The 26,128-nt window shown below is 37.6% G+C and overlaps 3 protein-coding genes across 5 annotated transcripts; 2 read left to right on the top strand and 1 right to left on the bottom strand.

Moving 5' to 3' along the window:
* LOC104783740 (DNA topoisomerase 2-binding protein 1-like) lies at positions 11,661–12,540 on the top strand. Its single transcript, XM_010508856.1, has 4 exons — positions 11,661–11,948; positions 12,100–12,191; positions 12,283–12,388; positions 12,467–12,540. Exons 1-4 carry the CDS (start codon positions 11,747–11,749, stop codon positions 12,538–12,540), a joined length of 474 nt encoding a protein of 157 aa, XP_010507158.1. The 5' UTR covers positions 11,661–11,746.
* On the top strand, positions 12,536–15,037 carry LOC104780253. The gene is made up of 10 exons (XM_010504756.2): positions 12,536–12,823; positions 12,975–13,066; positions 13,158–13,263; positions 13,342–13,541; positions 13,638–13,769; positions 13,861–13,968; positions 14,052–14,174; positions 14,266–14,471; positions 14,571–14,724; positions 14,807–15,037. The coding sequence occupies exons 1-10, from the start codon at positions 12,622–12,624 to the stop codon at positions 15,014–15,016; spliced, it is 1,533 nt and encodes a 510-aa protein (XP_010503058.1). The 5' UTR covers positions 12,536–12,621; the 3' UTR covers positions 15,017–15,037.
* On the bottom strand, positions 14,981–22,529 carry LOC104780255 (endoribonuclease Dicer homolog 3). 3 transcript variants are annotated; one of them, XM_019244603.1, is made up of 24 exons: positions 22,239–22,529; positions 21,931–22,105; positions 21,704–21,817; positions 21,277–21,411; positions 21,111–21,180; positions 20,909–20,946; positions 20,699–20,830; positions 20,445–20,597; positions 20,225–20,354; positions 20,021–20,108; positions 19,749–19,941; positions 19,497–19,657; positions 19,089–19,411; positions 18,627–18,898; positions 18,012–18,532; positions 17,838–17,932; positions 17,509–17,738; positions 17,207–17,416; positions 16,653–17,120; positions 16,284–16,556; positions 15,878–16,204; positions 15,639–15,771; positions 15,435–15,546; positions 14,981–15,351 (listed from the first exon to the last, which is right to left on the bottom strand). In XM_019244603.1, the coding sequence occupies exons 1-24, from the start codon at positions 22,382–22,384 to the stop codon at positions 15,147–15,149; spliced, it is 4,704 nt and encodes a 1,567-aa protein (XP_019100148.1). In that variant the 5' UTR covers positions 22,385–22,529; the 3' UTR covers positions 14,981–15,146. The 3 variants fall into 3 exon arrangements, with proteins under 3 accessions (XP_019100148.1, XP_010503059.1, XP_010503060.1); XM_010504757.2 differs by having other exon boundaries at positions 20,021–20,126; positions 22,239–22,384; XM_010504758.2 differs by having other exon boundaries at positions 15,147–15,351; positions 20,021–20,126; positions 21,931–22,102; positions 22,239–22,384.

Below are 26,128 nucleotides of genomic sequence, written 5' to 3'. Positions count from 1 at the left end.
CCTGGATCTTCAAGTTTTGTTGGAATAATAGCTTTCCCAATCTCTTTCAAATCCTTCATGTCTTGATCTTGAGCCTTCTGCTTGGATAATTCAAGAAGCATGTCGTTGAGGACAGGATGTTGAGCATATTTTTCCAAGGGAGGTCCTCTCTCTTCCTCTTTCTTCTCAATGACAACCTCTTGTTGTATGGCCATCACTTCCTTCTTTTCAATCACTTCCTCTTGTTGCAAAGCCATCATTTCTCTTTTCTCAATAATTTCCCTTAGTTCCTTCAGCTTTTGTGCCTTGAAACGTCCTGGGAATGGTAGAGGTGGTTTGTAAGCAGGAGGAATGTATCTAGTAGGCTTAACAGCTTCTGTGTCTTCAACTCGATCGGTCACTCGGTCATGTACTAGATCGTGTGTGTGGTCGAGTGTTTTCTCTGCTTCAGTCTGCTGAGTAAAACCTTCACTTTGGGCTTCAATTAGTGACAATTCCTCCCCACCTTGAACCTCACTGTCCTCAGTGACAACTTCTTCATAGAAGTGAATTGCTTAGCTGTAAACTCCCTTGGGTTTTGAATAGCTGGTCCAGGAAGTTGGTTTGGCTTAGGAGCTGAAGTGGAATCAATGTTGCTCTCCATGTACTTGACCTTAGAGGTCAGAGTCTCAAGCTTGTTACTCAGGTCATTAGAATAAGAATTTAACTTTTGGGTCAGCTCAGCAAACTGCCTTGCTTCCTCAATCTGCTTATTGGCTTGCCCAAGCAACATTTGTTGCATCATAGCTCTTAAGTCAGGTTCTTGGCCTTAGTAGGTCTGAAACGCTGGAAGGGGACACAATTGAGCCTGGAAACCTGGTTGCTGTTGCATGGGTACATAATGGAACATACTGCTTTGAAACATGATTACTGACACTCGGTCGAGCACTGGCTCGAGTTAAAGGTCGAACTGACTGAGACGAGACGACTAATTGTATCCGGGTTGTGACTCGATCAGGTACTCGAACAGCAGACGGTCGAGTGGTAGCTCGAGTTGTATGTTGAGTTGGTACCTGAGACTCAAAACAACCAAGCAGATGAAGAATTCAAATCAGTAATGGTTAAAAGAGCAATAGAACTTAATCTTAGACTTGTATAACTCCTAAATGTCACAAACAAACACTCAAATGGGCAACAATGCCAAATTGAAACTTGTATTCTTGTATGGTGATGATGGAGATATGATGATGAATATAGAGATGGATGCAAGGTGTTTCAATTACCCTTATGTAGTTGTAGCATAAAGGATGTCAAACCATAATGAGTGTGATGCAAGCAATCAAGATGTGAATACTCATCTAAGTTAAGCCAAATGTAAAGGATGTTTGTCACTAACAACCTAATGATGATAATGAAATGCAGAATGTTAAGCTACTAAGACAAGATGCTAGATGCAAAGTAAAAAAAATGATCAAAGCAGTAATAGAATGAATCAGGAACAAGAACATAAATTATACTAATGCTAAACAAGTAATGCCACATGATTAAACAGAAACTAAATGAATGCAACAGGAAATGCAACTAGAATGAGACAGGGAATGAAACAAAAAGATCCAGAACATAAAACAGGAACTCTGGAATGAGCTTGAGCAAGCACTCGATCGGATGCTTGATCGAGTGGATGGTCGAGTTGATGAGCGAATGTCAGAAACAGAGCAAATATTGAAACAGAGCAAGCAACAATCAATTAACAGGATTTAAAACAGGGAAATCAATAAACAAGGAAATGTCTTAAGGATGAATTCATGGGATGGACTCAAGCTATGGTTATCTAAATTGGCCAACAAACCTCAATCAACAATGAGCTATCTCTAGACAATGATCTTCTAATACATGTTAATCCATTCTCATGACAATAACAATCAAGCCAAGATACTTCTTAGACCTAGCTCTCACTAGCTATTACATATCAAAGCAGACATTAAACAACCAGATCATTAATGTCAAAAATCAACAAAACATCTAATCTCTTAGCATGCTTCATGATAATCTCTAGCATTAGCCTTATCTAGCAACTTAGACATTGGTATGATGCTTAGAAGCTTAAGATCTACCCTTACCCTCTCAGTATAAGAATAACATAGAGCATATCTAACCCAGAAGAGATATTAAGCAATCAATCTTGACCAATCCAAACAACCATAACCTTTATCCACCCTAATCCATCCTCAAGATCCTAAGCCACTACTCACAATCACAAAACATGATGAACAAAGTCATAAACCCAAAAATCAATGAAACTTGCATGATTAGAAAGATGAGATGAAGATCTACAATATTGAAGAAGAAATCAAACTCTAATTCTTAATACCTTGAAAGTTATGGAACCAACAAGTATCAAAGATTTCTTAAAAATAAGCAAAAGTGGCTAAAAGATCTAAGCAATAAAAAGCAAAAAATGAATAATTCCCAAAAGGGTAAATACTAGGTCTAGAATTGTACTCTAAAAAATCTCTCCTCTTGTGGCTGCAGGGTACAAGGCCTTTTATAGGAAAAGGAAGGGAAGCCCTAGAAATGCTAAAAGACAAAATACGTGGGCGGCTCGGTCAACTCGACCAGGTGCTCGGTCGAGTGCTGGTCGAGTGGCCTCTTCTTCTGCTTCTCCCATCTGGTCGAGTCTTTCTCCACACTCGGTCGAGTGTATGGTCGAGTGGGTGGTCAAGTGGACTTCCGGACCTTGATTCTTGAGCTCCAAACCTCTTGTTTCCTTCTCTTGACAGCTCCAATCTTCCTCAGCATCACTTCCATGCTCCTTAGGATCCAAAATCACCTGTTTATGCAAGAAACTATGTAAATGCAATGCAAATGCAATGCAAATCTACTCTAATGCATAAACAGTTCTAAAGCTACACTTTAGTGGACAAATGAGATAGAAAATTATGCAAAAGATGTGAATATGCTAAGGGAAAACAGGGTAAAATATATGAACATCAACACCCCCAAACTTAGTCTTTGCTTGCCCTCAAGCAAATGAAAGACAGAAGAAGGTAGGTGAGGTTTGAAAGTGGGATCTCAGCTCCTAAAGCTTGCTAACAAACTAGCTAGAATCAATGTCCAAGTTACTAGTACTATGATGCAAGTTGAATGAGCTGTACTTAAAGATTTTAGACAAGCCTTTCACAACCTTTACTGATTTGAGCCTTAGATATCCACATGCATTCAAATCAACCATTTCCTTTAACATTCATTAAGATAGAACATGAATCAATCTTATGCAATGCTTTAAACTCATTTGGCTTGGTAATAAAGGTTTAGAGACAATGATGGTCTCTCTTTAGAGTGAGGCTTATCAATATCAAAGTTCTCTCATAAAAATGGATTGAGCTTTAGAAGAATGCTAAAGGTAAGAACACTTAGACACATCCAAGAACAAAACCTAGTATACCCAAAAGTAACCAAAGTGCTTGATCCTATCATTCTAAACCCAAATGATCCTAGTTCTACCCTTATCTTCTTCTCTTCTCAAATACCTTTTTTTCTCTTTTGTTCTAAGCCTTAGGAGAGGTTTCTTAATTGAATCAACTAGTGGAATAGGTGTTTATTTCTTATTTGCTATGGTTCCCTTTTCTTCTTACTTCTTAAGACATAAAAGCTTTTCTCTATACTCTTCTCTTCTTTCTTTCTTTTCCTTGACCAGAACCATCTTTAACAATCTCATACTTCCCATTCTTTCACTAGAGTTTACATTTTCTAAAACACATTCCCCTCCTCAAGACTATAACCTTTTCTTTCTCTTTCTTTTCTCTTTTCTTTTCTTTTTCAAAACAACCAAGTCCCAAACCCAACAATTAAACCACCTAGTCCTATCTAGTTTGAAATTGCAAACTAGAACTACACAAGGCAATATTCTTGTCAGCTCAAACCTAACACTTTCTACCAAGCTCAATCCCAAAAAGGCCTTACACACTCAAGAATAAACATGGCTTGAAAAAAAGGGTTGGTTAAGGGTAGGGGAAACTGATTTTAATGGTGCAATCAGCTACTTGGATCAACAAGAGTGGTAAAAAGGAGAAAGGTGACCCAAATATGTATATGGTATCCATGAGTTTAAAGCAATGCACAAATTGATNAGTATACCCAAAAGTAACCAAAGTGCTTGATCCTATCATTCTAAACCCAAATGATCCTAGTTCTACCCTTATCTTCTTCTCTTCTCAAATACCTTTTTTTCTCTTTTGTTCTAAGCCTTAGGAGAGGTTTCTTAATTGAATCAACTAGTGGAATAGGTGTTTATTTCTTATTTGCTATGGTTCCCTTTTCTTCTTACTTCTTAAGACATAAAAGCTTTTCTCTATACTCTTCTCTTCTTTCTTTCTTTTCCTTGACCAGAACCATCTTTAACAATCTCATACTTCCCATTCTTCCACTAGAGTTTACATTTTCTAAAACACATTCCCCTCCTCAAGACTATAACCTTTTCTTTCTCTTTCTTTTCTCTTTTCTTTTCTTTTTCAAAACAACCAAGTCCCAAACCCAACAATTAAACCACCTAGTCCTATCTAGTTTGAAATTGCAAACTAGAACTACACAAGGCAATATTCTTGTCAGCTCAAACCTAACACTTTCTACCAAGCTCAATCCCAAAAAGGCCTTACACACTCAAGAATAAACATGGCTTGAAAAAAAGGGTTGGTTAAGGGTAGGGGAAACTGATTTTAATGGTGCAATCAGCTACTTGGATCAACAAGAGTGGTAAAAAGGAGAAAGGTGACCCAAATATGTATATGGTATCCATGAGTTTAAAGCAATGCACAAATTGATAATTATAAGTCAATATTAGGTTCTTATAAATAGGAAATGACATCAAATCACAACATGCTTCAATTTAGACCAAATGCAATGCAGGAATTCAAGGTTTGGTTCAATCTTATATTTCTAACCACTCAACTAGCATCAAAGTACTATGAACTTGGGCATTGATCCTAGTTTAGTGAATTTAAACAAGCTAACAAGGCTAAACTCATCATAGATCCCTAATGTAAATATTAAACAGTCCTATATGAAACATGCTAGACAAGATGCTAATATGCAATGCAAACTACATGAACACTCTTTTTTTTGTAAAGATTTTTGCAAAAATTTTCAAATTTTTAGGGTTTTTCTATGCAATAGATGAAATGCAAGTACTAACATGATTATGCTAAAAATTTGAAATAAGAAAACAGAACACATCATCAAATATTATCTCAAACCCTCCCCCAAACTTAAATTACACAGTCCCGTGTGTAAGATAAATTTGTAAGTGGATTCAAGACTTAAAACAAAACAAAACTAGAGATGCAATGATATTTATAATGAAAAGGTGATGTTGTTACCTCATGGATTGTGGAAGAAGCTGTCCACATCCTCATTCATGCTTTCATAGGTGTAATGGGAGTCTTGTGGTTGACTTGGAGGTGGGAAAGGAGGCAACTCGACTATGGCCATCGACTGGTACTCGGTCGAGTGCCCGGTCGAGTGGGGTGGTCGAGTTGGTTGCCGAATCTTCTTTTCTTCTCCTGTTTAGACTCCCTTGCTTCCCTGATCATGAAAACACCAAAACAAAGATCAAAATACCCAAACCCTAAACAATATGTACAGAGATACCTTATGGACTTCCTCCCTAATGAGCTTGTTTAAAGTCACTAAGCTTGACTTTTGATGCCTTTTCAGGCTTGGTTTAGAGACCATGGAGGTGATGAAACCCCCCTGGTTCTACTTGATAAACTTGGTGTTGTTTCTTGATCACTACCTCCTTAACACTTGAACTTTGTTTCTTCTTAAACTTGAGTCTTGGTCTTGCCTTCTTCAAAGACCTTTTGTTGAGCTGAACTTGAAGATCCTTCACTAAACCAGCTAACACTTGAACTGAACCCTTTAGTTTTGGACAGTCTTGGCTTGGGCTGAACCTTTAATCATAGGGTCCTCTCCATCCTCAAAAACTTCACAACTAGCTTTTTTCTTTACCACCAAATATTGCAATCACTAGAGGTCCCGAGACCGTTCTTACCACATCCCGTAATTGACCCCACAACCCACAACCCACTTCTCTGACTAACGGAAGGAGCAACATATACTACAATCAAATTGAGAACCTCAGAACCCTGTACCACCTTAGCATAGATAAATTGGTCGGTTGAGCTGATAATCTCCACCTCTCCTACCCTGTTCCTCCATAGAAGCCACAAACCACCATTTTGCCCAGTAGCATCCACCCGAAAAGAATTTTCAAAGCCCAAGTTACCACAGATCTTACCTGCCTTATCCCCCCAACATGCGTTTCGAACATCGCCAAAATGTCAGTATTCAGAATATAACGAATCGATCTTCTGAAATTGAGTTTATTCAGCCCCGACAATTCCATATTAATCAATTCATCAAAAACTTATGTGCAACAGATAGAACTACCGGGACAACTCGTTAACTAGTCGCCTCCACCCCATTCGCAACATCGGTCCCATCCTCGACCATCGCCAACGGCTGAGTATCCAGCGCACCCACCGCTTGAGGAGAAGTAGTCAGCGCCACCCGACCATTTCCCGATGAACTCTCCACCAGGAGAATACTGGTTCGGAGAGACCTTGCTTGCTCCACCCACATTCTCTTACCCGAGGAAGAGAACTCAATGTCACCCCGTACTGGACCGAACCCAAACCCATGTGGGCTTCTGTTTAGCTTTTAATTTATCGTGGGCCTTTAAAGGTCCACCTTTTGCCCCGTTCAGTCCCACTTGATGCCCAAATGAGTTATTAGCAGGTTTCGACCCAAAAACAATTGGCTTCCCGTGCACAACACTCTTTCCTTGTTGTAACTGATTCATAGTATTACAATTTTCCTTATCCGCATCCAACGAAACTGGATCTTCCCTAATCACCGGCTCTCCCAAATCCTCCCCCAATCTGGCAAAACTATTCGAAATTGGAATATCCTTAGGATCTTTCCTTTGCTGAGACGCACATTTCCATTTCCACCACCGTCTCCAGACTCAATCCCCAAATACACCTGAGACGCCTGTCGCCGGCCCCCTTTCCGAACCGGGACAAAACCATCCTCTCCTTGGTATCCACCACTTCGATTTGTTGTCAGTGCCAGAGATGGCTGATCAGTCACAATCCCTCTCTCAGGGACACTCTCTTGCGAGCGATCGTTAACTGTTTTTGGACATGCATGAGCTACATGACTATATAGGCCACACAATGAACAAATTGTCGTCAACCCTTCATAAGAGACATAATATCTCTCCCCATTAATCAATATTGATCCCTTCAGCGGTTTTGTAAGGTTCACTTCCACACAAACCCTAGCAAAACACGCTCTCTCCAAATTTGACGTTGTGAGATCTACCTTAATCGGCTTTCCTAACCCTTTGGAAATTCCAATAAGAATAGACTTGTGGTAGAAGTTCACCGGTAGGTTTGATAAACGCCCCCACACTAGTGTCGTTGTAATCTCATGAACCATTAGATAGTTACCAAACACCTTCCACGGCCCTCACGTTAGTGCCGCTATGTACTCACTCTCAGACTCGAAACAAATCATAAAAAACTGCCTAGACAGATCCATGACATACATAGCTCCGCTAGGCTTCCATAATTCTCGTAGTCTCCTACTTAGAACCGATACTGGTATATGACGCCCTAACACTTTAACAATCATACACTGCTTCCACAACATGTTCATTGCCTCCAACACTTCTGAACTAATCGTGATAACCGGCTCCCCGTCCCCTCCGTCCGGAAACTCCAACCGTAACCTCTCTGAGATAAACGCGTCACCAAGAACTTCCTCCGGCATCGGCATCCCACCACCAGTACTTCCCGTTACTTTTCGTACCCATACCCCAGGCAAATTTGGTGGTCGAGTACTCTCTCCGATCTCATCCATGGTCGCATTCTGATCCCCTTCCGTCAAAACCCTAGACTCGCTCATCGCACTTTTTCGCTTTTTTTTTGTAGAATATCGAAGTTTATATTACTGTATATTGTATGATAGTGGCTCGTGAAAATACTCGATTGTTAAGAGTAGTTACAATGGAGATGTTAAAAAAAAAACAAGTTAATTTAATGGAAATTTTGAATATAGGAGAATTGGGCTGTATAACCGAAAAAATACTATAATTTAAAAATTAACTATACTAAACCATGTAACTATTTTATACCCTATATTATATATATATTAATGACATTTTACCCCTCCAACACCCTACTTCCGGCCACCACTAACACACCACCATCCTTTGACCATCACCACCACCACCACTGTCGACCGTCATCTCCTTCGGCCATCTCCTCCGGCCACTAGTTTCAGCCACCATCTCCGGCCACCACTTCCAGTGACCTTATCCGGTGACCAACTCCGGTGACCACCTCCACAGGCCACCTCCGCCTGCCATCTCCGCTGGACACCATCACCACCACATATCAACACTAAATTGGTAATTTTCTCAAACTTTAATCCTAATTTCATAGTTTTTTCAAATAGTTAGATATATTCTTCTATAGTTTTTTTTGTTTTGGTCAGTGAGCAAATTCACCTTTGAATCTATTTGGATTAAATAGACTTGAAAAGAAATTTGAATTTTGAATAATGAAAGGATGGGACTGCCAAACAAGATTAGAATTAGAAGCATGTAGTGTTGTCAAATTTTTTTTAATGTTTTTTTGGTGGGAATGCTGTGTTGTCACTTATCCTTGATATTTTTATCTCATTCTTTTTATTTAGAATTATTATAAAAAAATACACATATATATATTACTTTATACTGAAATTCATCATTTTTATATTTTATAAATAACGCATTGTTTCTTTTGATTTGAACATAAAAAACTTCTTTTTACTATAATTTTTTTTCATATAATTAACTCTTGTTTCTAGCATTAAACGTCTTTTTGATTTTGTATAGCTAGCTAGATAATTCAAAATTTTAAGACAATAAGTACGTAAAGCAGTGCCGGCTTAACTACGAAGGCGGACAGTGCGATCGCCCTAGGTACATAGATTAAAGAGGTATATAGGTATAAGAAAAGGAGCACAAAAAAACATTTGTAAGTTAAAGAGTCTGTTCGTTAAGTTGCCGCAGCAACCACATCCTGCGACTAAAAATATAAAGGTTGCCGGAGTTTAAAACAAGTTGTCGCTTCCATTAAATCCTTGAAATGAATCGCCGCTTCCGTTAAAACAAGTCGCAGCGGCAGTATAACTATCACTTGTTTTTCATGGCGATATATGATATACCGGTATTCTCCGTAAAAGTAGCCGCAGCGGCAGTTTTGACGTTTATGTGGTTATGTTAACATTTAAATTTTGGCCGCCGGAAGGAGACGCAGCGGCAACTTAACGAACATGCTCAAAGAGGTACAAAAAAAATTATAAGTTAAAGGGGCACAAAAAAAAATTGTAAACTAGAAAAAGAGTACAAAAAAATTATATGAACCAAAGAGACCCAAAAAAAAATCAGTAAATTTTTCTATAGATTAAAGACATTTTTTTAGTTTGTCCAGAAAGACATGTAAGATCTGACGTTAAGATGTATATTTTCTAATGTAAGTGAGTAAATTAATAACGAATGATCACTATCAAAGAAAAAAGTCAATTTGAACAGTCGTTGCCAACACTAATTTGTTCGATAGACTTGACGTTATCACAGTTCAAAAACAGAAGCGGCCAAACACAGAGGTGCTACATGATCGATATTGACATTATTGTTGATCCGGGTAACCGGTTTATGAGTATGCATGATGCATGTCAATAAGATTCATACGATTTATTTTCGAATTAAAAATAGTTTTTTTCTATCTCATATCTTTAGTTTAAGTTTTTATTATCACTAATGGTTTTTTTTTATGATTATCACTAGAGATTATCATCCAAAATATGCAGTTTTATGGGGATTAAAATATTCTTGATTTGTTGGGTATCAAAAGATTTGACATTTGAGTATGGGTATGAATATATCTGCGGATATGAACTATTGTATATGTTTGAATCAACTTTTATGTAGATATGAGATTTCTCTAATTTTTATAATGATCATTCATTTTCTTCAGAAAAAAATATTTTAAAGTTTCTATATTTAAAATTTTAAATAAAGGAATACTGTGGTAATATAAAAATATCAACGAAGTCGTTGGACTGTAATGACGAAAGATTACTTTCCTAGTTGACAAAGAAAAAAAACAGAAAGATTACTTTCCTAACATAAACCGATCATGCTCGCCTCTACTATATATTCTGCAGATACTCATAATCTTTAAGATTCTTCTTTTATAACAATTGTTTTATTTAGTTACTTTTTCTTCCTTGAAGTCCACGTCTCAAACTTGTTTCTTCGATTCTGCAAATTTCTACTCAAAAAACTCCAACAAAAATGGAAGGCGTTAACAGAGCACAAGTGATCGATACCAAGAGGTGTTCAAAGCTGCGGGTGGAGTTCACGCCCTCACCACGTGGCAGTCGCATATCGGAGCCTTTTTCTCCGGCCACTACTTCNAAGGTTGCCGGAGTTTAAAACAAGTTGTCGCTTCCATTAAATCCTTGAAATGAATCGCCGCTTCCGTTAAAACAAGTCGCAGCGGCAGTATAACTATCACTTGTTTTTCATGGCGATATATGATACACCGGTATTCTCCGTAAAAGTAGCCGCAGCGGCAGTTTTGACGTTTATGTGGTTATGTTAACATTTAAATTTTGGCCGCCGGAAGGAGACGCAGCGGCAACTTAACGAACATGCTCAAAGAGGTACAAAAAAAATTATAAGTTAAAGGGGCACAAAAAAAAATTGTAAACTAGAAAAAGAGTACAAAAAAATTATATGAACCAAAGAGACCCAAAAAAAAATCAGTAAATTTTTCTATAGATTAAAGACATTTTTTTAGTTTGTCCAGAAAGACATGTAAGATCTGACGTTAAGATGTATATTTTCTAATGTAAGTGAGTAAATTAATAACGAATGATCACTATCAAAGAAAAAAGTCAATTTGAACAGTCGTTGCCAACACTAATTTGTTCGATAGACTTGACGTTATCACAGTTCAAAAACAGAAGCGGCCAAACACAGAGGTGCTACATGATCGATATTGACATTATTGTTGATCCGGGTAACCGGTTTATGAGTATGCATGATGCATGTCAATAAGATTCATACGATTTATTTTCGAATTAAAAATAGTTTTTTTCTATCTCATATCTTTAGTTTAAGTTTTTATTATCACTAATGGTTTTTTTTTATGATTATCACTAGAGATTATCATCCAAAATATGCAGTTTTATGGGGATTAAAATATTCTTGATTTGTTGGGTATCAAAAGATTTGACATTTGAGTATGGGTATGAATATATCTGCGGATATGAACTATTGTATATGTTTGAATCAACTTTTATGTAGATATGAGATTTCTCTAATTTTTATAATGATCATTCATTTTCTTCAGAAAAAAATATTTTAAAGTTTCTATATTTAAAATTTTAAATAAAGGAATACTGTGGTAATATAAAAATATCAACGAAGTCGTTGGACTGTAATGACGAAAGATTACTTTCCTAGTTGACAAAGAAAAAAAACAGAAAGATTACTTTCCTAACATAAACCGATCATGCTCGCCTCTACTATATATTCTGCAGATACTCATAATCTTTAAGATTCTTCTTTTATAACAATTGTTTTATTTAGTTACTTTTTCTTCCTTGAAGTCCACGTCTCAAACTTGTTTCTTCGATTCTGCAAATTTCTACTCAAAAAACTCCAACAAAAATGGAAGGCGTTAACAGAGCACAAGTGATCGATACCAAGAGGTGTTCAAAGCTGCGGGTGGAGTTCACGCCCTCACCACGTGGCAGTCGCATATCGGAGCCTTTTTCTCCGGCCACTACTTCTTCATCCCGGTTCCATCCACCGGTTCAATCGGACGGACCTTTCTCCGGTCTAATCATTTGCGTAACTGGTCTCTCTAAAGGTACGATAGTAAAACCTCTATAAATCAATACCTCGATAATTCAACTTTTTGCTACCTAGCTAGAACCGGAATTTGAATCCAATTTCCAAAATGAATCGATGAAATCTGAGCTAGTTTTATAAATTGAGTATCACTTGTTGTATATATGTAGAAGCAAGGAAACAGGTTAAGGAAGCTACAGAGAGACTTGGTGGTGAATACAGTTCTCTTTTGAATTCTCTGTGTACACATTTGGTTGTTCAGATATCCTTTTGACTTTATGTTTACTTTAGAATTTTGAGTAAACATTTGTGTAGTTTTGTGTTAGTTCTTTAACATTAAAAAGGGAGTTTACAGCTATGATGGTCGCAAGTTTGAGCATGCCTTGAAACATGGCCGGAGAAGAGAGAGTTTGCATATTGTTACTCTTGGGTGGTTTGTGGACAGTGTCCGTAGAAACGGTGAGTATGTCAATATATAACCGAGTTTGTTGATTCTTTATCATAAGGTTTACCATACTAGTTTTGATCTGGCTGCAGTTAAGTTGAGTGAGTCTTTTTACGCGGTCAAAAATCAAGGAGAGACTAAGGTGAAAGCGGATNGTTTTATTTAGTTACTTTTTCTTCCTTGAAGTCCACGTCTCAAACTTGTTTCTTCGATTCTGCAAATTTCTACTCAAAAAACTCCAACAAAAATGGAAGGCGTTAACAGAGCACAAGTGATCGATACCAAGAGGTGTTCAAAGCTGCGGGTGGAGTTCACGCCCTCACCACGTGGCAGTCGCATATCGGAGCCTTTTTCTCCGGCCACTACTTCTTCATCCCGGTTCCATCCACCGGTTCAATCGGACGGACCTTTCTCCGGTCTAATCATTTGCGTAACTGGTCTCTCTAAAGGTACGATAGTAAAACCTCTATAAATCAATACCTCGATAATTCAACTTTTTGCTACCTAGCTAGAACCGGAATTTGAATCCAATTTCCAAAATGAATCGATGAAATCTGAGCTAGTTTTATAAATTGAGTATCACTTGTTGTATATATGTAGAAGCAAGGAAACAGGTTAAGGAAGCTACAGAGAGACTTGGTGGTGAATACAGTTCTCTTTTGAATTCTCTGTGTACACATTTGGTTGTTCAGATATCCTTTTGACTTTATGTTTACTTTAGAATTTTGAGTAAACATTTGTGTAGTTTTGTGTTAGTTCTTTAACATTAAAAAGGGAGTTTACAGCTATGATGGTCGCAAGTTTGAGCATGCCTTGAAACATGGCCGGAGAAGAGAGAGTTTGCATATTGTTACTCTTGGGTGGTTTGTGGACAGTGTCCGTAGAAACGGTGAGTATGTCAATATATAACCGAGTTTGTTGATTCTTTATCATGAGGTTTACCATACTAGTTTTGATCTGGCTGCAGTTAAGTTGAGTGAGTCTTTTTACGAGGTCAAAAATCACGGAGAGACTAAGGTGAAAGCGGATGGATCAAAATCCGTATACCCAGTTGGAAAAGTACATAGAAGCATTCAAGGAACAGGCTTCACGGGAAGCAAGGACTTGGCTTTCTCAGGCTGTTCTGTTTTCATCGATCCTGATATTTCGGAGGAAGCAAGATCCCGGGTTAGTCCTCACTTCTCAACACGCTATGAGACTTAAAGGATGGTAGGAAGTAGCAATTTCTGTGCATGATCAACGGCTTCATTCCAAGTCTTGCAGGTTTCACAGGTAACTCTTGAAAGAGGTGCCAAGCTTATGAATCAATGGTTCATTGGATGTAATGCAAGTCATGTTGTATGTGAAGCTGGTTCTGCTCTGAGATATCTTGGTCACTCGAGCAACCTTGTTACAGTAAGCTAATTGAGAACTCGTTTGGCCATCTTGTTAGATATTAGTGGCATATTATCCTTTGTTGGCTTATATAAAATGGTCGCCTGTTCAGCCTCTCTGGTTTCAGAAGAGTTTGGAAGAGAAACCACTGCAAACTCTAGTTCGGATGTCAGCTGATTTGGCAAGAGATCTTAGGAAAATGCTTGAGAAATTGGGGAAGGTATCTTCTAGTTGTGTTTACCTGTTTGGAGAAGTACCTTGGAGTCTCTAGTCCTTTAATCTTAAGTTGTTGCGTTCTTACAGGAATCCCACACGGAATGTGTTCTTGAAGATGACTCTATGTTAACAAACAGGACTACAACACAAAAAGAAAGACAGAAAAATGTGGAATCCGCCAAAAAGGCTGTCACAAATCGCCACGCAAAGGCATTATTACTGCATTCTCTTTCTATATATTAGATCTTCCGAAACCGAGCTATCGCTAAACCGTATTATATCTTCTTTGTTCTTCAAACAGATCGGAAAGACGCTGATCCAGCCGCTAAATCTGAGCAGCCTTTTAGATTCTATTTGCTGGACAATATCTGAACCAACATCAACAGCTAGTGTTATCATAGATAGTTTCAGCAACAACGAAGATAACGAAAGAAAGTCTTTATCTGCCTTCTTTGATGCGAAAACCAATGATACATTCACTCACTCCATGAGACTTCTTACAGAAAGGTTCCCATGTTATTCTTCATCTCTGTATTTAACTTGATATCCAAGCTACCCTTTTAGGTATATTAAAGCTTATGTTGTTTTGTTGTTATGTCATGACAGTGAGAGAACGGGATTGGTATACAAAAACCATTTTATTACGTTACTTCTTCCAATCGATTGGTATGGTGAGATGGGACCTTCTTCCAGGTCGTACTTCAGTGAAACCGGTTTTACATGTCAGCAGATTCTCCAACACATCTATGCCTTCTATCAGGTAGAAATGTCCTCATATATGTCAGGATCGCGTTGTCGAAACCATTTTTCAAAGTAGTTAATGATTTTATGTACTGTCACAGGAAAACATGTCCGAGGAGGAAATCAAAGCGGCAATTCACACCAACTCGAGGCACAGTGAAAAGCTCCGAGCAGCAAACTCGGTGATGAAAGATGGCAAGACTGTTTTCAAACGTATAGAGTTTCTCGGATCCCGGAAAGGTTTCGAGATGCTTAAACGTGTTAGTAGCTTCAACTGTAGTAACATCTACGAGCTTATCATTAAGGCATAACAATTAACAGATACATTAGAGGTTTACATACAGAACAATCCGGAACTAGTCGACACACTAGACATTTCCTGATGAGTAAGCTTTTTACTTAATGTGAATCAGTAGTAACTTGTTAACAGCCAAAATCAGTTTACTTTTGTATGGTGAGTATCTTGCGGCGCTCGAGCTCATAGAGCAGTTCCACGACTGCAGAGTCGAAGGAACTCTTCTTGTCGGGCCTAGCTTCTCCGGCGTACATCACAGCCTCACGATTGGGTAGCCTTAGCGTTATGGTTGATATGAAACTGCTGAAGCTAGTTCGCTTCTCATCGCCATCTGTGAATTCAAAAGGAGTTCTGTGCAGACACAAGAAAATTATCAGTTTAAGATCGGCAGAGAACACCTAACCAAAAGAAGACACTAGTGATGATGAATTCACCGTGATTTCTCTACGGAGGTGTCGAAAGTAGGCATTGGCCAGAGATGCTTCTTGCAGAACTCATGTAGAGTTCCACGAGGCCCCCCTTTCTTCATGTTTATAGGACCAATAACTGGAAAAAAAATCATTAAATCAAGAAATGAAGAAACTGAAGACGAAAAAGAAGAATCTGTTAAGGTAGAAAACAGTGTATGCAACTCTCACCTGGAATCACTATACTCTGGATTTCGCTAGAATCTGGAACAGGAGTTTCTCCGCCACTATGATTGCACGCAAGACTGACATCCATGAAACTTTGATTATCTCCGATCGAAATCTTACGTGAAATGTTTCTCTTCTGAAGAACCAAAGAAAGTTTCAGCAAATTAAACCATTAAACACACACGCAAGTGGAAACATCAGAACATATATATATATATATATATATATATATATTTATATACCTCAAGTTGCGTAAGCAGATGTGAAGCTGCTTTACCCAAAGCCAGTTTATTTGTCTGTTCAGATCCATCTCCAGTTAGAAGAACATCGTCCAACTGCAACTGGATCGTAGCTTGTGCCTTGACACCATCATTTGAACATTTTACTCGGAAGAAATACCCAAGAGAGTCGCATAGCTCATGGAGCTCCCGGTATGGAGGAAGCTGAAGTTTATCTGGAGTTACAAGTGGAGAAAGCAACGGCTCAAAGACTCTCCACACTTGATCGAGATCTAGCCTTGTATCGATCAGCAACGCTCCAGCGATACTCTCCACCAAGTCTCCAAGAGCCTAAACCAAAACAGGAAAAGTATGTCAACCTATTTGTTCTCTTTCTGAACTTTAAATGGTCAAGCAAGTACGTTTTTACCTTAGGGCCCTGTATTGAAGGGATTGATCTACCAGTCTCATCTGGCTTTGTAAAGGACATCAGATACTCGTTTATTTGAGTCTCAAGAACCGTAGCACAACGTTGAAGGTGGGTATGCAGATTATTTTTCACTGCAACTTGCGCAAAATTTTCATTATTCACACATGCAGAACGAAGATCGGTCATCTCTCCAGGCCCAGTTTGTTCGTAGGTGTTAAAAAGGTGACGAGTGATTAGAAAATCCAGTACAGAATCGCCAAGAAACTCCAATCTCTGTTTGAGGAACAAAATAAATAGCCATGAGATTAGAAAACTTGGAATAAGTTAGCCAAATAACGCAAGGTGTCAAAATGATTGAAATCATTATACCTCGTATGAATAGGATTCGTGAACAGAGGAGTGAGTGATAGCCTCTTTCAAAAGGAACTTTGCAGAGAACTCATGTTGGATCTTTGTCTCCAACTCTGTGAGCTCCTCGTCTTTAGGGATGTAACACCGTAGAGAAACTCTATTGATGGCTTCAACGACTAGGTTCGGGTCAAAATCAACGTCAACACCAAGCCATTTCATCATATGGAGAGCAGCAGGCAATCCACCGCTTACATAATAGGAACCAATCAGGGCCTCAGCGCAGTCTGATACAGATTTCGAAACAGTCCATCTATGACCCCTGTCGCAAGACTTCCCTATTTTGATGGTCATGTTTTCTGTGAAGAATTTTGGGTCCAATGGTACTTCTCTAGTTTCAACCCCACACTTGCAAGGAACTGGAAAAAGAGATGACTGACCAGGTGCAGTCCAGCGACGCGGTTCAAAAGCGCCGTTTCTTATGTATCCCTATCAAAACCAATCCCAATATAAAAGGTACTTCATTAGTGTTCTGACTGATATAAGACATTTACTTACAAAATATTAGAAGATACCTGTAGTTTGCGATTAGTTGCTACGCGATGAAGATTCGAGTTAGATATAATCGATTGCCTCTGCCGTGATAGTTGTCCCTCGTCTTTGTCAGGATACTTAAGGAATAGATAACAGCTCACAACATACTTCAAGACTGAATCCCCAAGCAGTTCCAACCGTTCCATGGAAAACGGTTCGGGGCATGTAAGTGTTGTTAGTGCTTCAAGAATCTGAATTTATTAAACCAATACAAAGAGTTAAATGACAATCAAGATATCTTCTACTTTCATCTCTAAATAACAGATAGAGTCAAAAAATATACCGAAGTACTTGATATACTGAAGTTATCGATGCTACAATCAATCTCTTCCCTAAGCTGACTGGCCAACATCAGAGACTCTAGGCGGTGCATCACTGAGGGCAGCAAGTAGATTGATTTTAGCACAGCACGTGGTACATCAATTCTGACCAAAAGCTCTGGAGGCAAATGCGCATAGATATTAGGTTTTTTTTTTCTAACATTGCCAGCTTTTGGTTCTGTCTTCACAACCACTGTCCATTTACATTGGAAAAAACACCTTAGAGCTCGTACACTACAATATCCTGAGAACATACACAATGTGTTAGAGAAATTCTCATGAATCAACTTACTCTCTTCATTGAAGTCGACTAAAAGGTTGTGTGCATGGTGACTCTGCTTCAACTTCATCAACGGCTGGTTCGGGTGCGTCAAAATAATCCCATACCTGATTCAAGGGAGTAACATTAACTAGAGAGTTATCATAAGTACTTTGAAAGAACAGCCATAGCTAAAATATCACTTACTTTTTATTAAAATATTCTGCATAAGTAGCATATTCTGATGAGCCGTCGCCCTCAAACGGGCTCATAGCAGAAGAATCGCTTACCGCTTCAACTATAGAGTATATCCTTCCAGTATGAATTGCAATGACCACAAGTTCTTCGAGACTGTTTTTATCAGACGAAGCGTTGGCAAAATGAATTAGATTCGTTTCTTCCATTTTATCGCCGAGTAAGACTTCCTGACTGGATGAGGTGTTGCACTGATTCCCATCACTAACCCTAAGCTCAAGAAGAGAATTTTTCTTCAAGAACTCAACTATCGAGGCACAGGAGTTGATAGCTGACCAATCAATTGTTGCAGTCGAAGCTAGATCCTTTGTTTCAACTGGTAGCAGTAGAAACATAAAGGAAGGGTGCCAAAGAGAACTTGTGTCAGTTTGAAGCAAAAATTCTCTCTTCGTTCCCAATGACTTAGATCCCACAAATAAATTTCCAAACATGCCATTAAAGAAAAACTGCTGAAAACACTTTGCTTTAACCATCTGCATCCAAAACCACAAAGAAGAAGATATTAAGTTCACTGTTCAAACCATGAAACAGGAAACTGTATAAATCCTACGGATCAACGTTGGGTACCTCCTCTTGAGTCAAACGTATCTGGCGACAAGGTGAGACGGAAGCCTTCACAAGCTTCCTGACCAAGTAAAGGTCCATCTCAACTTTACCAACATCTTCAGCAAGGGTTGACTCGAGCAAAAGAGAGAAACTCGAGTATGCTTCGCCAGAAATATTACAACAGAAGTCAAACTTATAAGCCTGAAAGATGGCGCCATCATTATTTTTTTCCCAGGTCCCTGACAATGCCTTTGCACAGGTTGTCCCGTGCAACTCCTTACGTTTTTTCGAACCTGTCAAGAGAAAAAAAGATGTATACATATATAAACAAATTAAGACAAGCTCCATGACCTTAGACATAGACATATGATATACATATGTCTGATGTGTATGTGTGTGTGAATCAGCAGCGGCTGTGAAGGAATTAAGACCAGAATCACCGACACCAATTTATTGAGGAATTAAGAAAATAATAAAACATACCTGCAGATGATGAAGATGATTTACTTTTAGAAGAGGCAACCTTCACTTTGGCGCTGCATTGCAAAAGATTTTTATCCAAACGTAACTTCTTACATGTTAACTGCTCATTTCTGTTAGGAGGATCAATCACAGTTTGTACGGCAGCTGCTTCCTCAGATACAGTTATGTTAGAATCTGGAATAACCATGGCTTTAGTCTCTTGCATGCCATGGCCACTTGTCACTGGAGGTGGACACGATTTTAAGTTTGGAACTTCTGGATCTTGAATTAGGACTTCTCTTCGCATAAGGTCATCGAGATGGTCTCTTTGTTTCGGGTTCCCCCTACAATAATTAGTATTTCCGAAATTGAACTACAAAGGAGCGCATTGGATTAAACATTTTGTGTAAAAACGAGATTGCCTCCTACCTTTCAAGAAACATGATAGACGTAGAATTACTCTGTTTTGCATGTTTTTGAAAATGCGAGTAACTACACTCTGATTTGGGCAGGTCAAAACAAACCATGCATGAGCAATTTGGAACCTGTGTTCCCTCTTCAACCACATCCGTGATAAATATAAGATTCACCTGCACTCATTAAAAAGCTTTCAGAGAAGACAGAATGAAAGCAAATTTTTCAAACTGTTAAACGTCTGACTGTGATGAAGATTATGCTAACCTTGTCAACATGAAATGGATCAGGGATTTTAATTTGTGATTTCTGTGCCGATGTATCGGTGGAGGATTTTTTACCGATTAAATACAAAACATTAAAGTAAGCTAAAGACGCTTCTTTCTTCACGAATCTTTCGATCACTTCGGCAGTTATAATTCTCTCAACAAAAATAAGAACATATGGAGATTTTTCCCCTCTGCCAGCAACTTGAAATCATCAGAACATATGGAAATTATTGATGCAATTTTGGGAGTTGGTAAAACAATTTAAATTACCTAAATAAATCCAGTAGATGGAAGAGTTCTTTTAACTTTGGAGATACATGTCCGGAATTTACTGCTGACAGATGGTTTTGCTGCAAATCTACCAAATTTTTCTCTTCTGTTAAATAAAACAAACGGGGCACAGTGAAATAAGATTAAATTATTAGACTAAAAGTGGACTCTTCAATGCAATATATAGAGCTTTAAATACAGTACCTTGCTGCAAATACACCCCAATTGTGGATAAAAAATCCTCAAGAAATTCCTTGTACACCATTGAGCATTCTTTATAAGTTTGACTATCCTCTTTCGTATCTGAGATTTTCTCCAAGCAGATTTCAGCCGCCTATCCCGAAAGCAAGACGAAAAAGAAACAATTTTTAATCAGCCTAGCCAAAGGAAACCAAAAACTGGTAGTAATGTGTTAGAAAAATACCAAGTGTGCGCAAATCAGGCCAAGATTTTCAAGGCAATGCAAGATCTCTCTGTAGTCGATGGACAATCGCTTTTGATATGTCTCAAACTTATTCTCCATGTCGAGAAAACTGCTTTTTTCCAACTCTTGAAGCCTTCTAAGAGAAACATCAAACTGTAGGGGAAAAAAAAAGCAGAATCTTTTTATAGCACTCTGAAACATGATATGAAAGAGTCATGTACGGCTCATATTAAGCGAGCATATAGTATATATACCTTGTGGTGTAAAGTTTCCAACTTTTCTTTCAATTCCAAACTACAGATTGATGGTGGGTCATAAAATATTGGACCTTCTTTTACTGCTGTAGCAAACTTTTCCACCCCATTCCGCTCTTCAGGATTAAAAATCTGAATTTAAAGTAAAAAGTTGCATAACATTAATTTGTAAAACTATATCTACTTCCTTGTTACGCAAAAACAAGGTACCTTTGATTCCATGAGTCTCTCAAGTTCTGATACTTGATCTGCATAGTTAGAGAGCGAGTAAACATTTTAGAGACGGCTAACAAAACTCTTGCAGTATGAGTTTATTTAACTTACATGAGGTTGGAACATTAACACTAGTTACAGAAATCAGGATCTTTTTTTTTGACATACAGAGGAGATAAGAAACATTTAAATAGCATGCCTTTTCTAACGACGGCTGACGCAGTAAATCCAAATAGCTTCGGTTTGTTAGTGGATTCGTGATAGAATTCCTTCATGAAAACAAGAAGGAAACTAGTTTGTTGACAAATCATGGAAACGCTGTATATGAAAAACTAATAGAGGTTATCATTACTTAGAAAACACACCTTCATTAACTTCGCATAGGGATGATTGCCAGTGGTGCGGTGGCATTCATCTATTATGATAAGACATACCATCTCTAGTTTCAGGAATGCACTTCTAAGGGCATCCAATAATATCTGAGGAGTCATAACCAGAACCTGAACCAGACAAAACACAATGTCATTGGGGTTTGGCAACAAAAAATAAGTATTCGATTGTTTAGTGCGGCCAATATAATCACAGAGCTATCTAAGGGCTCGAGCAAACAAGTTAAAACAAAATGATGATGAAAGAGTCAGCAATGGAAGAAGAACCAACCCTAGCTATATTAGTGACGTATTTGAAGTAACAACACAAAGATATTGTGACGTATTTCACCAAAACTACTAGGAAGTGCACTAGTTTGGCGTATAACTAGCAAAGTAGATCCAAACAGAAACAAAAACTTACATCGTGCTTGCTAACTTCCTCTTCCCAGCGTTGGGAAGTCCATTTATCCACTCCTTTAGCTCCAAAGTACTCTTCAACCTTCAAACTCACATATGTTCTAATCTCACAGCATTGCTAAAACCATACACAACAATAATACATTCAAGAAATGAGCTCCCAATGCGATTCATTTACCAATATCATTTACATGCATCAATGAAACATCTAAAATGAAAAGGAGGACTTGCCTGTTTGACAAGATTTACAGTAGGGGCCAAGAAAATTATCAATCTTTTGGATGTATCAGAAGAACCCATGGCTTTGATAAGCATCTTAGTGATCTCTGACTTATTAGTTCCAGACGCTAGAACAGCAATTACATTCCTCTTCATTGCAACCTCATACACCTTCAACTCATAACTACTGCAAACAAAACAAACAAAAGAAGGAACAAAAAGAGTCAACTTTAACTGAATTGTCCTAAAACCCTTGTTGAAGAGAAGACCCCACCAAAATCAAGTAAGTTACAAAGAGAGGAAGATGAAGATTCTTCTACCCATTAGCGTCAATCATCATAGGAGCAAGACTCTGCTGATCTCCATCGATTTCAGAGAATTTTCTCTTGAGCGAATTGCTTCCTCCACCGCCTCCTTGTTGTTGTGAATCTTCCTCCATTATCTCTGGCTCCAACGAGGAATGCATGACGAACAGAGAAAAAAAGGAACACACTTAAGTTAAGGTAGAGAGAGAGGGATTTCGAATTTTGGGTTTTGGGGTTGAATGAATCAGCTTCGACTTTAAAAAAAAAAAAAAAAAAGTGATTCTCTCTTCTCTGTTTTTTTCTTCTGAACCACCTGCACTGCCACTGGGGCTTTGTACACTTTTATGAGATTGGTTCCCTTTCTGTATCCCATATTGCATCAAAAGTTTTAGTCAAACTATTTTTAATTTTTTACCTTTTTCGATTTTCTCTTTCATCAAATATTTAGAGGCCTCAGTAAAAGCCCAGTGGACCTGACCCATTTTATTTTCTTGTTACAGATTTTATAATTTTTGATTAGATTCCAAATATTGCTGATTTTTATAACTTTTAATCACCCTTTCGATGTGTGCACTCCTAGGATGTAGTACAATACAAGTAACTGTACTTTTGTGATCTATGGAATTTAATAATTGACATACCAAAGGATGAGAGAGCATGCGTATGTATAACCCCTGTTTTAGAAATCCTTAGGCGCTAGTCGGATGGTTACAGTGGCCCTAGCGCCTAACGAGAAAATCAGAGATTAAACGAGGATTAAGCGGAGACTAGTTTTAGGTTATTTTATTAAATTAATAATAAAATACAAATATATAGTATTAAATATATGTATAATTCTGTTTGTAATAAAATATAAAACGATAGTATTGTCTTTAAAATTACGGTTAACACATAAAAACGTAATTTTAAAAGAAAATGTTATGATTTTGATTAAAAAATTGTAAATTAGTTACCGTAAAATATCATAAACTCTTAATTTAAATGTCTAAATAACAAATATATATATATATATATATATATGATTTATATTTGGCTCAAAAAATAATCGGTATATACAAAATTAAGCAAGAAGTAATCGGATTAGACAGGTTATAATCAAAATTAGACATACATAATTGGATAATCGATGCTAGACAGGGATTAGACATTAATCGAGGCGGAGAGGGTGGGCCTAGCGAATTTACGGGGTGTAATCGGTGCTAGGCGGTGATTTTTAAAACAGGGTGTATAACTGTGGAAGAGTTGACTTATGTTTGTAAGATCATCTAATATTCTGATTCTATCACTTTCGACCGAGAGAATTGAACTTGTTATGTATAAGTTTATTTGCCTTTTTTTGTCGTAGAGTCGGGGTTTTGGATCAAGTCGTTTACGTTACTAATTTGGTTTAAATTGATTTTGATTTTAGATCAGTTGAAATCAAACCGTCAAAACCAAAACGCAAGTAGTTTTGGTTCAAAAATAAATGTATTGGTGTGGTCAGTGCCGTACCCAGACTAATCGGGGCTTAAGGCGATGTTGAAAGTAGCAACTTTCGTAGAAAGAAATTTATATAAAATAAATTTTAAAATTTTTCAAAATGATATAAATTATTGAAAATGATGAAACAATATAATAATCTATGAAAACAAAGCATAGTCTTTTTTCCTTATGTTTCAATAAATTTTGTCACCAAATGCTCATAATCTAGGTTTTAAAAATTTAAGGAAAAAAATATATCAAATCATCATAATCATACTTAATACATAAAATTGAACTAACCACACCGTGTGGTTATTAATTAGCTGAAAAGTTTTGTGTTAAGTCTGTAGGCCCAAACTATCTGTCTTGTTGGGAGTAGAATAACCAAAACGTCATGTGAGGGATATAGAACGATCACCTCACTTTTATTCACGTAAACTTTGTACGGCCATACAAATGGAATATAATGTTATTATGTTTTTCTCAATTTCAAACTATGTCTATACAGAGATTACTGGTAGAAGTCGGTGTCTCACTAGTCTTTATGATGAACAAAGGGAAGATGAGGTTCAAGCCGATCTCGATACTCACCATCAACATCATGAGTATATGAAACCATACTTTTTTGGTTCTCTCCCAGCTCCATGGTTATTTATCGTATCAACCCTCAATCAATATCTCCAGCCTATCCAATCACAATCATAGATAGATTAATTGAATGATTAACTAATTTACAAGTATATTTCATGTGGTTATATGATTTTATTAGTCATAATCTCCTATCGTTTCTATACTTAATTCCGATCCTCACTTGACCACTTTTGTAATTGGTTAAGCATATATACACAAACATATATTCTATGAGGCCGGCATTATCAACATATAATTCAAATTTCATTACCATGCTAATTGTATAACACCCTGTGCTTGAAAATTATATAAATGTAAAAATTAGACAATGATTGTGAGGGAACTTCAACATACAGAAGAAGAATCAAACATACTGTTTTTAAAATAATAAAGAGTTTTCTCAAAAAGAATCAGCGCCAAAGGAGCACAGAAGAGAGGCTTAACCAAAATATATATATTATTACTCATTTTCACATAGTTTTATGTCACTAAGTTTTGAGAAAATGGGTACTTTTTTGTTACACTTTTAGCTTGACCATATGCAGCAATGAGTAGTGCATTAGCTCGACCACAGTCCACTGATTTCCTTGCGAGTTGGGAACGAAGTGATGGAAACATTTCCGATGCCCTTTTCCTGCTAGCATCCTATGAAAAAAAATCAAAAACATAATTATTGCAACCGAGCTAGGGGTTAGACATGAAATCATAAAAGTTTGAAAGTGAATGTTTCATTAGTACCCGGCTCCAAATACTAAGCCTAAAATGTATCTTCCATGTACAAGAAACAACCAGACTAACAGAAATGTGAGATATGAGAAGTATTCCGCTCCATAGTCCATATCCATATTCTCCATTATATGCAACCTATAGGAGATAAAGAGAAGTTTATTAAATACTGCATATCATAAATACTCAAGGAGAAAGAAAAAAAAGATGATTTTTTACCATGGCATTTTCCTCTTGTGAATAGGGAGTCCAATTCGACATAAATGCCTTAGTTCCTGCATCGCTGAAGAAACTAAATTGATTTTGAATCTAACGCAAAGAACACAACAACAAAAGCACAATGAAAACATCATTCTTACGGGATGGAGCACCTAGAGTACGAATCCGTTGTACCATTGAGTTTGCATCGTAATAACTCTTTAACCGAGTAGTATCATATACCTATACAGATTTAACACACAAAACTCGGTCAACTTTGAGGAATATATCGAAATGACTAAAGTGCAATATAATTTCCATTGTATTCATAGTGTATAAAGCCTGTAGCATTTCCCCCGATGCAGGAATGAGGAGAAGTATTTAAAGATGCAGCTCCCCATATCCGACAGAAGGATCCTTCCATTCCTGTGAAGGCCAAAACCTTGGAGAAAACGATTATGGAGGAAAAGGAGTCTAATGCGGGTCGGAAAAGAAACCCTAAGAATGCTGAATTTAAGGGTGTTGCTTCAAGGAAAATAAACGCATTACGGATCAGATCATCCCCAAAGAAATGAGCGACAACAAACAGACAAAAAGCAAACCCTACTCCTCGAACAGAGGGGTGTCTCCCTCAGAATGAGGTGTTTCCTTCGGCTCTAAAGAAGAAGCCAGCTGCTAAATCCGGTTCAGTGGTGTCCCAGAAACCATCAAGTTCTCAGATATGAATACAATCGCATGGAATTGTCAGGGGGCAAGAGCTTACCTGACTTCAGAGCACCTAAAAGAATTTTTTTCCTGGTTTTCCTTTTTTTTTCTAAAACAAAAAAACAATTTTAATTTTATGCAAGATATTCAATTTTCTTTAGGTTTTGATAATTTATTTACTGTTG

The sequence above is a fragment of the Camelina sativa genome, chromosome 4 (assembly GCF_000633955.1).
Source record: "Camelina sativa cultivar DH55 chromosome 4, Cs, whole genome shotgun sequence".
Taxonomy (NCBI): domain Eukaryota; kingdom Viridiplantae; phylum Streptophyta; class Magnoliopsida; order Brassicales; family Brassicaceae; genus Camelina; species Camelina sativa.
This window is presented reverse-complemented; position numbering and strand designations above follow the sequence as displayed.

What these genes read in the sequence shown, in the direction of transcription:
- LOC104780255 (XM_010504757.2), bottom strand. Translation starts at nt 22,384, where the DNA reads ATGCATTCCTCGTTGGAGCCAGAGATAATGGAGGAAGATTCACAACAA. An exon ending in AGTCGACTTCAATGAAGAGA is followed by an intron (nt 17,739 to 17,837) that starts GTAAGTTGATTC and finishes GTAAATGGACAG; the next exon opens with TGGTTGTGAAGACAGAACCA. An exon ending in CTTCAATACAGGGCCCTAAG is followed by an intron (nt 16,205 to 16,283) that starts GTAAAAACGTAC and finishes GTTTTGGTTTAG; the next exon opens with GCTCTTGGAGACTTGGTGGA.
- LOC104780253 (XM_010504756.2), top strand. Translation starts at nt 12,622, where the DNA reads ATGGAAGGCGTTAACAGAGCACAAGTGATCGATACCAAGAGGTGTTCA. An exon ending in GTACACATTTGGTTGTTCAG is followed by an intron (nt 13,067 to 13,157) that starts ATATCCTTTTGA and finishes AAGGGAGTTTAC; the next exon opens with AGCTATGATGGTCGCAAGTT. An exon ending in TGCTTGAGAAATTGGGGAAG is followed by an intron (nt 13,969 to 14,051) that starts GTATCTTCTAGT and finishes GCGTTCTTACAG; the next exon opens with GAATCCCACACGGAATGTGT.